Source organism: Capronia epimyces, assembly GCF_000585565.1.
Source record: "Capronia epimyces CBS 606.96 chromosome Unknown aczIQ-supercont1.9, whole genome shotgun sequence".
In the NCBI taxonomy this organism is placed as follows: domain Eukaryota; kingdom Fungi; phylum Ascomycota; class Eurotiomycetes; order Chaetothyriales; family Herpotrichiellaceae; genus Capronia; species Capronia epimyces.
In genome coordinates this window covers 308,321-323,969 of record NW_006912912.1, presented here as the reverse complement: position 1 = coordinate 323,969, position 15,649 = coordinate 308,321, and the positions used below count along the sequence as shown (strand labels likewise).

Sequence of the window (15,649 nt, the reverse complement as noted above, 5' to 3'; positions counted from 1 at the left end):
TTTGCTGACCAAGCCGGGCCATGTTTTTCCGTAGTATGGAGTGCCTCAGACCAACCTGAGATCCACCCACCTACCACCTGTGTAACTAGTCCTAGGCAATAGGTACTGAGGCAATCAATAGGTAGTGGCCAGCCGGGCCATCATTTTCCGTAGCGAGAGACCAAATTTAGCTATTCAGCTCTACCTCTCTGGATTTAATGCCGTAACAACTCCGTCTGGCAGTGTCGGTGGCATTGCAGTTGTGGTATTCATGCTCCACCGTGCCAGTGCTTATCTTATCATCACCCAACGAACCCTAACCCTAACCCTAACCCTGGTCTTACTGGCTCGCCTGGTTCTGGTTCTGGTTCTGGTCCTGGTTCGTCGTGCCAGCCATCTCACGGACGCCTGGACGCGGAATGGTCTCAGCGCTATGATTGCTTGGAAGAAGCCACGACAGGTCGCAGGTCGGGTTGATTTGAATACTTTCGCATCAACATCTCACCCAATCCGACATGCAGGCCCTGGAGTGTGAGATGACCAACCAGCCCACACTCGAAAAATGCTCCCCTTGTCCGCTGCCCGGAGGAAGCCCCCGGAAGTCCATCCTGTCCGCGGAACGAGTCTGATCAGATTTGTTCAGGCCCGCCGACGTCGACCTGACACGAAGAAACCATGCTGCAGAACCCAATATGACTGAAGCAGCCGAGCCTTCTCCCACTGATCGCTTCGACGATTCCGGGCGGAAGGCGCAAGGGGAAGGCGGAAGGCGGAATCAGATACGACTACCCCGCAAATCCCTCGTGCAGTCCGGGGCAGCTCGACCGGGGCCATAAATTCTGGGGTATCTCGCGTAAACAGACGGGCAGCCATCGGCGTCTCTCTTGGATACAGAGACCGGGCACTGGATCGAGCTATCAAGGCTACCATGGTGAAATTTCACACGACGCAACGAGAGATCGAGAGCGTGGGGCCAGGGAGGCAATACAATGTCAAGACGGTGCTCGTCATCCTCTTCATGTGCTTCGGGTCCGTGTCGTACGCATACTCGGTCAGCGTCATCTCGAACACGCTCGGTCAGCCTTCGTTCCTGGAGTACATGGGGCTGAACACCAACCCCAACGCGGCGGCCATCATCGGGGCCATCCCTTCCTTGTACTTTGCCGGCGGCTTCTTCGGGGCCATCTGCTGTGAATACATCGCCGATCGCTGGGGTCGCAAGCCGGCCATCGCGGTCGGGGCCGTCACGACGTTGATCTCGACCGCCATCCTGGCCGGGTCGGTTAACATCGCCATGTTCATCGCCTTCCGCTTCATCAACGGGTTTGGCGCCTTGATGTTGGCCATGTTGGTGCCGCTGTGGATCACCGAGTGCGCGCCTCCGGGCGTGCGCGGGGCATTCGCCCAATTGAACGGGGTGTTGCTGCAGGTGGGATATATCCTCTCGTCCTACGTCGGCGTCGGATTCTTCTACTACAAGGGCGCGGGCGAGAACGTGTGGCGCGCGCCGCTCGCGCTGGGCTGTCTGCCGTGCCTCGTCCTGCTGGCCGGGCTCTGGTGGACGCCAGAATCGCCGCGTTTTCTGCTGCTCAAGGGCCGGCACGAGCAAGCCTTGAAGATCACGGCTCGGCTGCACTCCACCGCCAGCAACGCCAACCACGAGTTCGTGCAGAAGGAAATGTACCAGATGCGCAAGCAGATCGAACTCGACCGCACCCTCAACGCGTCTTGGGTCGAGCTGTTGCGCCGGCCCTCGTACCGCAAGCGCGTCTTCATGGCCATCTTCATCGTCTTCTCCATCACCGGCACGGGCGGCGTGGTCATTGCCACCTTTGGCCCGTCCCTCTACGAGGGCTTGGGCTACAGTCCGGCCAAACAGCTGCTGCTCAACGCGGGCATCTTTGCCACCTCCATTGTCGGCGGCCTGGCCTGCGTCTTCTACACCGAGCATATGCGGCGACCAACCTTGATTGGCATTGGCCTCATTCTCTGTGCCGTAGTGGTGGCGTGCTTCGCCGCCCTCAGCAAAGTGTACATTGGCACCACCCACAAGGCCGGCCAGGCGGCCGCCGTCTCCATGACCTATCTGTTCTTCGTGGCCTACGGGGCGTTCGTCGAAGGTCCCTATTACTACTATGCCCCTGAACTCTTTCCGACGCATCTGCGTGCGAAAGGCATGGCCATCACCATTGGCACCTTCACGCTCTTCAGCATCATGTGGACGCAGGTCACGCCCACCGCCATCAAAAACATCGGCTGGCGATACTTCTTGGTCTTTATCATCTTGAGTTTTGTCGGCGGCGTCATCATCTGGGCCTTCTTCCCCAACACCCAAGGCAAGAGCTTGGAAGAGATCGCCGCGCTCTTTGGAGACGACGACCTGGTGGTGGTGTATCAGAAGGACGTGCACGTCGACCTCGAAGCGCACCGAGTGGTGGCCGAGATCCATGGCGAGCAAGAGAAGCAGGACGTCACCGGGACTTTGGAGGAGCGTGAAGTCGCCGCCTTGTGAGAGGGAGCATGTATGCCGATGCCGAGGGTGTAGTCTGGGAGCTCCGGTTGTGATATTTACGCGGCGAGAGTGGTTGGGGACGGGCGTGCCCATTCAAGCTGGTCGGTCTACTGTACGCAAGCAATGCAATGATTTGAGGAACTCATCTGTTCAGACGCCACTATAAAAACAGCCGTTTCTTCTTGGCCTTCGGAATGATTTGAGGATTCCATTTAGGTCGGACGTGACGGTGAAAACGCATGTCCGTTCTTCGTATTGGGAATGATTTGAAGGATTCCATCTGTTTCTGCTCCTAATTTCCTGCTCGGTCTCAGGCCTGATCAGACAGGGTGCGTTTGGGCGGAAAGCTCAACTACATGCAAGGGGACAGCAAGCGACGGCATGGCATGGAAAAGGAAACCAGGGTCTTCCACAGGCGGCGTACCGCATGACCAACAGCCAGAAACTGTCGAGAGCAGACTTCCGCCTCCGATTTCCTTCGCAACCGCCTGGTGCAATTCCGCCTTCCCGCCTTCCGCAACCGCTCTCACTGCCGCACCCCCTCCAGCGGCTGGCACGGCCATGCCATAAATACCATCCTTTCTGAGCGACCAGGCCAGGTGTTAGAAGCTTTTCCTGGACGGCTGTGACATAATAACACAATAACACAAGGAATCCATGGCAATGGCAATGGCAATGGAGCTGGAGCGCGCCGTGTTCAAACTGGGCGAGGTGGGCGGCCAGTTCCAAGTCGGGGCCATCGTGGCCGCGCTGGTCAGTCAGTTCGTGTTCAGGCGGTGGGAGCCCAGTGTGTTGCAGTTCATAGGCACGTTCGCGCTCTTACACGTGCCCGCCGTCTGGTTTCTCCTGCACGGCGGCGTGCGCAGCGCAGCGTCGCTGGCATCCCACATCTTGTCCGGGGAGGCCATGTATATCGGGGTGCTGGGGCTGGCGGTGGCCAGCTACCGCGTCTTCTTCCACCCGCTGCGGCGATTCCCCGGCCCGGTGCTGCCCTCCATCTCCAAGTGGTACGTGTCATACGTGGCGCGCAGCGGCCAGATCCAGCAGTGGCTCGAGGGACTCCATCAGCAGTACGGTGACATCGTGCGGTTCGGGCCCAACGAGCTGTCCTTCATCGACCCCGAGGCCATCACGTACCTGCACGGCGCCAAAGGCACCATGATTGCCAAAGGACCGTGGTACGAGGGCAATCCGTCGCGGTCGGCCGACATCATGATCAGCACACGCGACGCAGAGATCCACCGGTTCCGCCGCCGCTTCTGGGACAAGGGATTCAGCCTGCCGGCCCTCAAGACGTACGAGCCGCGCCTGATCGAGCTGGTGCACCAGCTCTGCGACCAGCTGGTGGCGAGGTCCCAGCAAGGTCCGGGGCAGGGTCAAGGGCAAGGGCAAGGGCAAGGGCAAGGGCAAGGGCAAGAGCAGGAGATCGACATCACACACTGGATCGACTACTACTCGTTCGACGCCATGGGCGACCTCAGCTTCGGCCAGGACTTCGGCATGATTCGCGAGGGGCGCACGCACGAGTTCGCGGCCATGCTGGGCACGTACATGCGCATGTTGGCGCTGGTGTCGGCGGTGCCGTGGTTCAAGACGCTGTACCGCACGCTGCCGATCAACCGACAGGTGAAGCGGGACGGGCTGGCGTTTGCCCGGGCCACGTTCGAGCGGTTCGAGGAGCGATACAAGCGAGGCACGGACCGCGACGACCTCACCTCGTACCTGCTGCAGCCGGACCCCAAGACCAACGTCTCGCTGACCAAGAAGGAGGTGGGCCAGGAGTCGGTCATCGTGGTGGTGGCGGGCAGCGACACCAGCAGCGTGTGCCTGACCTACCTGTTCTACTACCTGCTCCGGGACCGCGACAAGTACCTGAAACTGCAGGCCGAGGTCGACCGGCTCTGGGACGGCCGGGGCGAGCTCGACGGCCAGAAGCTCGCGTCCGCCCAGGCCCCCTACCTGAACGGCGCGATCAACGAGTCGCTGCGCATCAACCCGCCCGATCCCAACGGCAACCAGCGCCGCACCCCGCGCGGCGGCCACAGCGTCAACGGCACATTCATCCCCGAACACACCCAGGTCAGCGTGCACAAGTGGAGCGTCCAGCGGGACGAGCGCAACTTCTCCCGGCCGCTGCAGTTCATTCCCGAGCGATGGATCTCCGAGCGGGAGCGCGAACGCCTGAAGATCCCGAACCACAACATCAAAGCCCTCATGCCCTTTGGCGTCGGCCAGTACGCCTGTGTCGGCAAGCCGCTGGCCCTGCTGGAGATGCGCCTTTTCCTGGTCATTGTGCTCAAGCGCCTGGACATCCGGCTGGGTCCGTCGTTCAATCAGGCCGCCTTTGAGGACGGCATCAGGTCGAACCTGACGCTTCTGAAAGGCTCGATTCCGGTCATTGTGAAAGAGCGTCGCTGGTGACCGGCCGCACTGAGATGGTGGGTGATATGGGTCTCTACAACGTGATGATGGGTTGTGTTGGTTCTGGTGGGAAGATAGGGCATTTCGTCTATGAATGATCAAGGGATATCCGATACAAGAGTACTCCGTACATATATCTACCATGGAACTATAGTGCTAGTACAGTTGTTAGGGGGACCGGTATGTGTACGGAGTATGTATCGGTCTCCGCACGGAGGACCTAGGGACCTACAGTCTACATTTTGTGGGGTGCCCAACCTCTACGTAGTAGCTTTCAGAATGCTCCATACCTGGTAGAAAATCATACGACGGAGGACATATTCTACACGTGGCTGTCTCATTTCCGCCCTTATTCCACGTCCCGTGAGAGGACTTGTGACCGCGAACGACAGGGCATGAGCCTCGCCGACTCGACCGGCGACCCCGACAGCAGCCTTGGGGCATGGTTATAGCTCTGGGCGATTGGCCATGGCGTGCTCGAAGTTGCAACTCATGACCTCGAGCACGTTGCCCCAGGGGTCTTGGACATAGAGAGCCTTGTCCTGCGAGCCATACAGGCCGACGGTGGCGCCGAACTTCCTGCCTCCGGCGGCCACCACCCTCTCGGCCAAGCGGTCGGGATCCGGGTCGGTGATGCAGACGTGGAAGACGCCGCCGCGCGTGTAGTCGAAGGCGGCGGGCTGGGACATTTTGGGCTCGACAAACTCGAACAGCTCAAACCCGACGCTGTTGGCCGTCGTCAGCATCGCCAGCTTGACCACCTGCAGCCGCGAGTCGTAGATCTGGAAGATGACCGAGTCGGGCGTCTTGGACCGGTCGATGGTGCGGATCGTCGTCCCCAGCTGCCGAAACCCCATCACCGCAGTGTACCACGCCACCGCCGCCTCACAGTCTGGCACCGCGACGCCGATGTGGTTCAACGGCCGGTTGTGTGGAGGAGGAGAGGGAGGAGGTGGAATACCCTGTATCTGTTAACGTGGCTCCTTTAGTTTCTATAATTGACGTCCATCGCGGAACTGACCTGGGACATGGTGGCGGCGCAGTCGACAGTTGTCATTCAGCATTCAGCATTCAGCATTCAGCATTCAGCAACTCGACTCTCTTCACTTTTAACCCCCTCATCACTCACCCAGACATGCATCTGGTGGGTATGTCACCTGCTACTACTAGTCGTCCCTACGTGGTGTGGTGCATGCAAGTGCTGGCGGAACGGCGGAATGAGGCTGCGACGATTCCGAGGCCAGCCATCTCCATGTCCATCTTCGACTCAAGCTCTCTCCGCTCTCGCCCAGCCGTACCAGCCCGGCCGTTGGAGTCGCTTAGGGTTGTTTCTGGGGCCTTTAAGTAGCAGCGTGTGCTTGTACTTATGCTTGTGCTTATACTTGTCCTTGTCCTTCTACTTCAGATTGTGCCACTGCCATTGCCATCCCTCCTCTTGCGGCGCGAGCATCTGTCTTCAGAGCCATGGACTTTCCCGGAGTGGCTTTCATCACCGGTGCCGCGTCTGGCATCGGCAGGGCGACGAGTCTGCTGTTTGCGGCCGAGGGATGCCAGAGAATCGTGATCAGCGACATCAACGAGGCTGGGCTGGAAGAGACCAAGGCTCTCATCGCCGAGTCGCACGGCGGTGCTGGGGCTGGTGCCGGTCCCGATGTGCTGGCGGTGCCGGTCGACCTGCGAAGCGAAAGCTCGGTCGACAGCCTGGTGGAAAAGGCGGTCGCGAGATTCGGCCGGCTCGACTACTGCTGCAACGTCGCTGGCATCGTGCTGGGCGGCGGCACGGCCGAGGTCCAGACATCCGATTTTGAACTGCAATACGAAGTCAACCTGCGCGGCGTCTTCTTCTGCGAACGCGCCGAGCTGCGCGTCCTGCGCCAGCAGGAGCCTCTGGCCTCGAAGGATTCCAAATACCCCATCCGCGGCGCCATCGTCAACGTCTCGTCGCTGGCGGGCCAGATGGCGTATGCGGATCTGCCGGCCTACTCGGCCTTCAAGCATGGCGTGTGTGGCCTGTCCAAGTCCGATGCGATGAAGTATGGTCCCGAGGGAATCCGCATCAACACCGTTTGTCCAGGGTAATATGACAATGTCCAGCCCGGCGCTCACCTTCGCCTTCGCCTTCTCCTTCCTGCCGTATTGTCATGTTCTTGTTCTTGTTCTGACCATCTCATCTCGACAGAGCCGTGACGACCCCCATCACCAAGAATCTGCCGCCCCAAAAGCCGGAAGAGCTGGAGGCCTTGTTGAAGATCATCGCCCTGGGCAGATATGCCGATCCCGAGGAGCTGGCACAGGCCATTGTTTGGCTTTCCAGCGGCCGCGCCTCCTACATCAACGGCACCACGCTGTCGGTGAATGGAGGACGACAAGGCTTTTGACCGGCCGGGCCATTTACTCTGGCTCTGGCTCAGGCTCTGGCTCTGGCTTACTCGAGGCATCGGATCGGAACTAAGCAAGCTATTATACTACTATAGAACAAACCACTGTGGGATATCAAGCCATTCTCCCACAGCATAGTATCAATATTGGCATATGCTGCAACTTTCGGTGAAGTCTAATCAGATCTGTATCTGTGTCTGTCTGTGTTTGGTCTGTACTGCAAAGGGATCATCTCATCATTTCTCGCGTGAGGGTTGTGGTTGTTCTGCGCAGCCCAAACTATATGTCGTCCCATAAGTATATACTGTACATGTAGTACCAGTACCACTTCCGAGTATTGCGGGTGGAGAGGGGATACATTGACACTGGGCCTCAGTGGGGTACACGAATTTGGCACATGGTGATTCCACTTCCGCTTCCGCTCCCGTTTCCACCCAGGATTCCGGCCCGCTCCAATTCCAATTCTAATTCCATTTCCACTTCCATTTCCACTTCCACTTCCACTTCCACCTGCCATTCCCGTCCTTTTGCTTTGGTTGGTAGCCACGCACTAGGCTGTTGCTGGCGACGGGTCAGCGGGCAGTGAAACCCCCATCGACGACCATGGCGTGGCCGGTGACAAAGCTGGCCATGTCGCTGACCAGGTAGGCGATGCAGTCGGCCATCTCCTCTGGCAGGGCGAGCCGTCTCAAAGGGATGAGGCCGTCTTCGAGGGCGGCCTTGCGGTCTCGAAAGGACTGTGAAGCGGCAAAGCCGGCGTGCATGGCCGGGGTCAGGGTCTGGCCGGGACAGACGGCGTTGACGCGCACGCCGTGGCCGGCGTACTCCAGGGCGGCGTTCTTGGTCAGGCCGACGACCGCGAACTTGGAGGCCACGTAGGGCGCCAGCTCCGGCATGCCGACGAGGCCCATGATGCTGGCGACGTTGACGATGGCGCCGCGGCACGCCGGGCGCCCGCGCGCGTTGGCCAGCGGCTCTTGCGCACTCATGACCCGGCACTGCTCCGAGAGGCAGCTGAAGACGCCGACCGTGTTGACGGCCAGCGTGTCGCTCACCACCTCCGACGCCGTGTCGCCCACCAGCCCGCGCGGGTTCGGCCGCGCCGCACAGTTGACCGCGTAGTCCAGCCGGCCGAACTCGGCGGCGCCCGCGCGGATGATGGCCCGGATGCCAGCCTCGTCCGTCACGTCGACCACCTGCACGCGCACCGAGGTCGCCGCGTTCGCCTGCGCGATCAGAGCCTGCGTCTCGTCGAGCCCGCTGCCGTTCACGTCGCACAGGATCAGGCCGCGCGCCCCCAGTTGGGAGAACAGCACCGCCGTCTGTCGCCCGATGCCACTAGCCGCCCCCGTGATGAAGCCCACCCCGGGCAGGCTCAGCGACATTGAGGTGGACATGGGACCGCGATGTGGACGTGATGGGGATGGGATGGTGATGACTATCTACCGTGACTGTCTACCGTAGACAATGCCCGCATCTATACATGCATGCATGCCTGAGATATCTCCTCCGAGGACATCTATCTATGTTTCTCTCCACCCAGAGGCATTCACCAACTGTGTCCCTTGGTTGGTCCGGTCCGCCTTGGAAATCATATTTCCTTTCTCTGGCCCCCCAGTTCCAGTTCCGGGGTTCCGCCATTCCGTCTTTTGTCCATCACACTTCCCCCACCCGTTCTCGTCATGCATGATTGTGGGGGAGGAAACAAGGTCTCACTCCGGTTCAAGTCAGGCGTCGACTCTGTATCTCTCTCAGTATGATTGACTGTTGCTCCTCTCCCCGCCGCTACGGTCAGCGTCAGGGTCAGCCATCTGGACGGCGTCCAGTATCCCAGAGCGGAGCCTCCTAGTTTCCATGCTGTCCCTATTCTCTGACTCTGATCGTGCTGATATTAACTAACAGTCCAGCATAACAAGAGGCAGGAGCCAGAGCCATGGTCGGCAGCGATGAATCGCGGGCCCGGGTGCGTCAGAAATACACGGCACATGCGTGTCTCGAATGTCAACGCCGCAAGAGGAAATGCAGCGGCGAAACGGTGTGCAAAAACTGCCGGTACACCAACAGCGACTGTGTGTATTCGCCGGCTCCGTCGCGATTCTCGAAGCCGCGCCGCCTCACGCAACTGTCGCCGCCCGATTCGACTGGCGGCCATTGGAGTGCGGTCGACGTCGACCTTCAACCCTACGCGGAACTCTCCATCTCGTCGCCGGTCAGGCCAATGGCCGACGACCACGCCGACGCCAACCGCGAGCTGACGTTGCGCACCCAGGCCCTCGAGCAGAAGTACGAGATGCTGAGACGAGAGCTGGCGGCGCTGAAAGGCCCGGAGCACAGCCGTGCCGGGGTCCACGAGGTCCCCTCCCGCTCGTCTGCTGGCGAACTGCAACGAGGACGTGGCTCGCTGCCACCGACAAGAACTCGGGCCCAGGCCAGGCCCAGGCCCAGGCCGTCGGCTCCCACTGACCCCGGCACCAGCACCACACAGGAGGCGGCGCGAGAGAACGTGTTTGAGCGAAACACGACCTTCGTGGGCGGCACGTCCTTCTTCCACCAGATCGACCTGCTCGACCGGTCCGTTGCCCGCGACCATGGCAGCCACGGCGGCGACTTTGGCACGACGTCGCCCAGCTGTTCGGGCGGCCGGGGCCAGGCGGTCGACCTGGAGAGCTCGGTGGCCACCATGCGGCCGGACATCGACCAGATCGTCGCGCAGACGCGGCAGGCGGATCTGGACGCGATGCGGCAGTGTGTGGACATGTACTTCACGAACGTGCACCCGTTCCTCCCCTGCATCAACGAAGCCCACTTCCGCTCGCAGCTCGCCGGCTTCCTGGCGGCGGCGGACGAGACGGGCATGCCGGGCATGGCCATGGGCCACCGGGTGGCGCTGCAGTTCGCCACGCTGCTCAACTTCATCATGGCGGTGGCGCACATCCTGCACGACACGCACCCCGGCACCCCGGGCAGCCAGGACGACTACGTGCCCGGCTGGAAGGAGTTTTGCCGGGCCGAGAAGCTGCTCGTCCACACGACCTGGCTGGAGATGGCCAACATGGTGACGATCCAGATCCTGCTGGTCAAGGCGTCGTACTACGTCTACGTGTCGAAGCTGAATGCCGCCTACGACACCATGGGCACCGCGGTGCGCCTGTGTTTCCAGCAGGGCCTGCACAACGAGCCGGCCTGGGGCGAGGCGTGCAACTTGACCTTCTACGACCGCACCTACCGCCAGCGCGTCTTCTGGTGCATCTACTGCCTCAACCACAACGTGGCCCAGAATGCCGGCGCGCCCGATCTGATCTGCGACCTGGACTTCGACGTCGACCTGCCGCGCTGCGTCGACGACCGCATGCTGTATCCCAACTGCCCGCCCTTGCCGGAAATCCCCAAGGCCTCGCCGATCCCACTCCTGCTGGAGATCGTCCGCTGGGCCAAGCTGTCCTCCGAGATCTGGGATGCCATGTTCGGCGTGCGCGCCCAGAAGCCCATCAGCCCCGAGTTCGTGGCCGCGACCGACGACAAGATCATGCAGCTGTCGACGGGCGCTCCGCGGTTTTTGTCGTGGCCGCCGGCCGACGAGCAGGGCCACGAGCAGCTGCCGGCCTTCATCACCCAGCAGAGCTTCATCTTGTATCTGCGCATCCGGCACCTGCGCATGCTGCTGCGGCGCGAGGAGATGGTGAGCTTGAGGTACGAGAAGAAAACGGCGCGGCTCTGCATCGAGATCGCCACCGAGGTCGTCAACGCGGTCGAGCTGTACTATTCGTCCAAGGAGCCCCGACGCGCCGATCGCTATGCCTACACCCTCCATCTCACCGGGGCCATCGTGCCCATGATCTGCATCATCGTGCGCCGCGACAATGCCGACGACGTGGTCCGCCCGGCCATCCATCTGTTCCATCGATCCCTCAAGATCATGCAAGCCATATCCCACGGCCTCGCTTTCGCTCGGCGCACCCTGGACCAGCTTGGCCGACCCATCCACGTCGCTCGGAACATGATTGACTCGAAGTGGCCCCAGTACGCCCGGCCGCCGCTGGTGAACAGCTACACAGGTCCGTCGCGTGCACCACTCTCGCTGGCTCTTCCGCCGGGCATGACGCCCAACCCCCACCAGACCTGGACCAACGATGCCAATGGGCCCGGGGGCAATGTCAATGCTGGTGGCGACCCTCTCACTAACGAGCAGCACCACCGTGCGGTCGAGGACGTTTTGACATGGGAAGACCTCGATCTGTGGAGCAATATGAACAACTGGTGATTGCCACGGGAGCCTGCGCAAGGTCAATCTGGGTCGTTTGTAGCAAGACTGTCGACGAGGTGAATAGTGAAATAGTGAATACCGGGTAGTACTCTTAACCCTAACCCTAACCCTAACCTCGGTCGCGCAGTCGGCATCTCAAGCGGCGTCAACCATTAAAGCGGCGCCCAGTACCGTCGTTCTCGGCGACCATTAAGATTCCCCGCAAATTATTCGTCTCTCGACATGGTTCATGAATTTTTGTCTTCATCCTCCTTACCACGAGTTGAACTTGTCCGTGAACCCAGAGACACAGAAGACGTCAAGGGCACCTTCAGCCACCCTCGGTCACCCTGAACCACCTCCAGACCACCCAATACTTTCCATCCACATCCCACACAACCAGCACAACCCTCACATCCCTCACAACCAACACAACCAACATAACCAACACATCCCTCACATCCCTCGTCCTTCCTCACCTCCACAGCCATGGTGCGCAAACTCAAGCACCACGAATCGCGGCTGCTGCGCAAGGTCGACCTGATCAGCTACAAGTCGGATGGGCATAAGGCGTCTCACCGCGAAGCCGAAGTCCGGCGCCGCTACCACCTGACCCAGCCGCTCGACTACAGCAAGTACAACGTGTTGTGCGGCCGGTTGCGACAACTGGCCCACATGCTGTCCAACCTCGACCCCACGGACCCCTACCGCGTCGAGATGGAGACGGTCATGCTGGAAAAGTTGCATCAGCTCGGCGTCCTGAAACAGAGTCGCGGCCAAGGGGCCGGGCTGAGCAGCGTAGAGAAGGACATCACCGTGTCGGCCTTCTGCAGACGTCGACTCGGCGTGGTCATGGTGCGCATCGGCATGGTCGAGCATGTCAGCACCGCCCACAAGTTTGTCGAGCAAGGTCATGTGCGCGTCGGCACCGAGGTCGTCACCGACCCGGCGTTTTTGATCTCCAGAGGCATGGAGGACTTCGTCACCTGGGTGGACGGCAGCAAGGTCAAGAGGCAGGTGCTGCAGTATCGCGACAAGCTGGACGATTTCGATTTGTTGTGATTGGGCCCGGCATGAGATGAGATGAGATCGCCTACCACCATACCACCATTCCATATGAATATTGGGGACACCTCGCCGCATTGGGCCAAGGTCGTGAAGTGATGACAAGCTGAACATCTGCCCACGCAGATGAACACACAGCAATAGATTTTCTCCAGTCAGATGACCAGCTGAAGACTACAATAGAGTCCTACTCGACAATAGGATGATTCGCATCACTTCGCACAATCACCCCGAAGCTGGAACTGGAAGGAAAAGCCCGACAGACACTCCTCGTCCCCTCGGAAACCAACACCCACAACAGTGACGGTGGTGGATTCAAGATTCCTCGTCGACCTGTTGTGCTTTGTCTACAAGTTGCAAGGTGCGCACATGGAACAGAGTTGAGACATCACAATCACGAATCAAGGCAACTGTCGAAAGGCCTTGTTACTAGTTGAAGAGGAGGCCGATGAGTCAGGCCCTTCAAGAGAGACCATCATCGGTCATCGAACCCAGACTGAACGATAGAATCTGACCATCATCGAATCCAGACTGAACGATAGAGTCTGACCAGCATTGAATCCAGAATGAAGAGTCTGACCAGCATCGAACTTGGCACAGAGCCCCAAGCCCAGCCACTTTCCAGCTCAAATTTGACGGAAAGGCAGACCAGAAGGGCAAGAACAGTGAATTCGAACCCAATCATGTTCAACGGCGCGGGTTAAATGAAACATCATACGCTGTCGTGTTTTCACACCGGGGGAAGCTCACTCATGATCTGTCCGGGGATGCTGTGACAAGCGTGCGACAGGCAAGGACATTGAAGAGACGAACGGAGGCGAGAAGCCAGAAGCCAGAAGCAGAAGCAGAAGCAGAAGCAGAAGCAGAGCAGGACCATGAGTGTTCCATGAGAGAGCGGAAGAGATGGAAATGGATATATAGATAACAATCCAATCCAGCCATAGTCACAGCCACCACCACCGATCTTTTTCGTTGATGTGCTCTCAAACCCTGTGTTGGAGCCACCATACTGTACCCTTAGGCGCTTGGATTGAGTGATACTGAATCCCGCCTCCCTCCTCCCGCCTCCCGCCATAGATCTGGTATCCGTATCCGTCTCCGTATCCGTACCGTACATTCATCACGTATGCGTGCTCGGAAGCTGTCCAGGGTGACCAAGCTCAAGCTCAAGAAACATCTCCCCGTCCGCGTGTACAGCAGCAGATGGGACTGCACTGCACGACTAGGGAAAGGGAAGCAGATAATACATATGTAGATCATCTGGCCATGCAGCCAAGAAGTCAACGGATGCAGATGTGGTTGTGGTTGTGGTTATGCTTCAGTAATAAATTTACGACAACGAGACATGGAATACACGACGTGGTCAGAATGCTTCATTGTCCGCTGTTGCTGTACTTCAAGCGTGGTAGTTTTTCCACTCCTTCGCCAGGCTAAGAGCCCAGGACCAGGACCAGGACCGATTGCTAGTCAGAAAGGCTGTTCCCAACTCCATCTGCCCTTCAGGTCAATGTCAATTCCGTGTCCATGTCCATGTCCGTGGCCGTGGCCGTCTCTGCCACCCACCACGACCCGAGACCTCGACCTCGACCTCAACCTCGAATCCAGTCTACGGAGTACATGAAACAAGCACTTGAAGTGGCGACGGTCGAGTGTCATTGTCGCTCTACTCGGCCGGAATGCCTTGGGCCTCCTTGGCGACCTTGTCGGCCTCTTCTGCCTTCTCCTTGTCGCCGAGCTCCTCGCGGCCGTCGGCAAAGACCTTGTCAAAGTCGTACTCGCCCCAACGGATATCGGGGTTGAGGCCGGCAAACTTCCAAACGCCGTCGATCTTCTTGTACCAGTGGGTGTTGGAGGAGTGGGCGTGGCCCTTGACCAAAACCTTGGAACGGGTCTCGTCGGTGTATTTCTGGTGCGGCACGCGCAGCTGGTGGTAGCCGATGATCTCGTCGTCCGACACCTTCTCCCACTTGGAGGCGCCGCAGAAGTGCTGCGTCATCAGGCGCGGGTCGCCCAGCACCTTGGGGTCCGACACCATGGCGATGTAGTCGTCGGCCGGCATGGCGGGCCACAGTTTGTTCAGGAACGAGCGGTAGTCAATGCGGACGGTCGGGGCCACAATCTTGCGCAGGCGCTCCCAGTCCTAGAGATCCGGGCGTGTCAGTGTCAGTGAGATGCAGGAGGCCTAGGTCAAGGCAAGACGAGACGCGAGAGGCGAGAAACAGAGAGGCAGAAGACACCGACCTTGGAATCGTAGCTCTCGGCCCATTCGAAATAGGCTGTGAGGCAACCCTGGTAGTCTGTGCAGTGCAGCCCGGTCAGCTAAGATCCAGCCTCGGGCCAAGCTGATGGGCCTCACCTTCGAAGGAAATCGTCTTGTCCTTGGACGCCATGGTGAAGGATGCAACGCAGCGAAAGACAGACGGCAAAGGATGAGGAAAAGATTGACAGTGAGTCTGAGTGTGTGGTGTGGGAGGGACGCAGAAGAGGGGTGGTGCGCAGTTTATTATCTACCTACGGAGTAGGGAGTGGTGGGAGGAGGTGTAGGGATTATGCGGTGGCCGTGTACAGAGGCTTGGGCTAGGGCTAAAAGGCCATCAATACAGACTCCAGAGTACTGCCAGCACTGCTAGCACTGCATTGAGCACTGCATTACAGAGTAATAATCACTGTATGTACTCCGTAGAGTCGCACACCGCCTGGCCTTGCAGCCTCAGGCGCCCCCCGCCGCCCGCCGGTTCCTGCGCAACCAGGGCTTAGGAGGCTTAGGGGCTTAGAAGGCTCCTAAGGCTAAGCCGAGCTGCGGACGCTAGGCGGGCCTAAGGAGCCACGAGGCGTTGTTGTCGCACGGGCTTATTAGGCGTGTTTTCAGTGTCCGGCCCTTAATCGCCGCCTTCCGCCCCCTTTTCTGTTGCCATTTTTAGTTCATCCGCCGCCGTGGCCTCTTTCACCTGACTAATCACACATCCAGAGTACGGAGTACAGAATCCACATATCTGTGCACATATCTTGTTATGCTGGTCTCATATCATACACGTACATTCATGCCATGG

General features: G+C 59.4%; 8 protein-coding genes across 8 annotated transcripts; 5 read left to right on the top strand and 3 right to left on the bottom strand.

The window, feature by feature from the left end:
* Nucleotides 1–907: 907 nt before the first annotated feature.
* A1O3_09099 (uncharacterized protein) lies at nucleotides 908–2,491 on the top strand (the record flags this gene model as incomplete). Its single annotated transcript, XM_007739195.1, has 1 exon — nucleotides 908–2,491. One exon carries the CDS (start codon nucleotides 908–910, stop codon nucleotides 2,489–2,491), a length of 1,584 nt encoding a protein of 527 aa, XP_007737385.1.
* A 675-nt stretch (nucleotides 2,492–3,166) lies between these two features.
* On the top strand, nucleotides 3,167–4,912 carry A1O3_09098 (uncharacterized protein; the record flags this gene model as incomplete). The annotated part of the gene is made up of 1 exon (XM_007739194.1): nucleotides 3,167–4,912. One exon carries the CDS (start codon nucleotides 3,167–3,169, stop codon nucleotides 4,910–4,912), a length of 1,746 nt encoding a protein of 581 aa, XP_007737384.1.
* Nucleotides 4,913–5,358: 446 nt separating this feature from the next.
* Nucleotides 5,359–5,942, bottom strand: A1O3_09097 (uncharacterized protein; the record flags this gene model as incomplete). The annotated part of the gene is made up of 2 exons (XM_007739193.1): nucleotides 5,359–5,874; nucleotides 5,934–5,942. 2 exons carry the CDS (start codon nucleotides 5,940–5,942, stop codon nucleotides 5,359–5,361), a joined length of 525 nt encoding a protein of 174 aa, XP_007737383.1.
* A 434-nt stretch (nucleotides 5,943–6,376) lies between these two features.
* Nucleotides 6,377–7,290, top strand: A1O3_09096 (uncharacterized protein; the record flags this gene model as incomplete). The annotated part of the gene is made up of 2 exons (XM_007739192.1): nucleotides 6,377–6,987; nucleotides 7,092–7,290. 2 exons carry the CDS (start codon nucleotides 6,377–6,379, stop codon nucleotides 7,288–7,290), a joined length of 810 nt encoding a protein of 269 aa, XP_007737382.1.
* Nucleotides 7,291–7,863: 573 nt separating this feature from the next.
* Nucleotides 7,864–8,676, bottom strand: A1O3_09095 (uncharacterized protein; the record flags this gene model as incomplete). Its single annotated transcript, XM_007739191.1, has 1 exon — nucleotides 7,864–8,676. One exon carries the CDS (start codon nucleotides 8,674–8,676, stop codon nucleotides 7,864–7,866), a length of 813 nt encoding a protein of 270 aa, XP_007737381.1.
* Nucleotides 8,677–9,224: 548 nt separating this feature from the next.
* Nucleotides 9,225–11,552, top strand: A1O3_09094 (uncharacterized protein; the record flags this gene model as incomplete). Its single annotated transcript, XM_007739190.1, has 1 exon — nucleotides 9,225–11,552. One exon carries the CDS (start codon nucleotides 9,225–9,227, stop codon nucleotides 11,550–11,552), a length of 2,328 nt encoding a protein of 775 aa, XP_007737380.1.
* A 471-nt stretch (nucleotides 11,553–12,023) lies between these two features.
* On the top strand, nucleotides 12,024–12,596 carry A1O3_09093 (uncharacterized protein; the record flags this gene model as incomplete). The annotated part of the gene is made up of 1 exon (XM_007739189.1): nucleotides 12,024–12,596. The coding sequence occupies one exon, from the start codon at nucleotides 12,024–12,026 to the stop codon at nucleotides 12,594–12,596; it is 573 nt and encodes a 190-aa protein (XP_007737379.1).
* Nucleotides 12,597–14,262: 1,666 nt separating this feature from the next.
* A1O3_09092 (scytalone dehydratase) lies at nucleotides 14,263–14,989 on the bottom strand (the record flags this gene model as incomplete). The annotated part of the gene is made up of 3 exons (XM_007739188.1): nucleotides 14,263–14,739; nucleotides 14,841–14,896; nucleotides 14,956–14,989. The coding sequence occupies 3 exons, from the start codon at nucleotides 14,987–14,989 to the stop codon at nucleotides 14,263–14,265; spliced, it is 567 nt and encodes a 188-aa protein (XP_007737378.1).
* Between the last annotated feature and the right edge of the window lie 660 nt (nucleotides 14,990–15,649).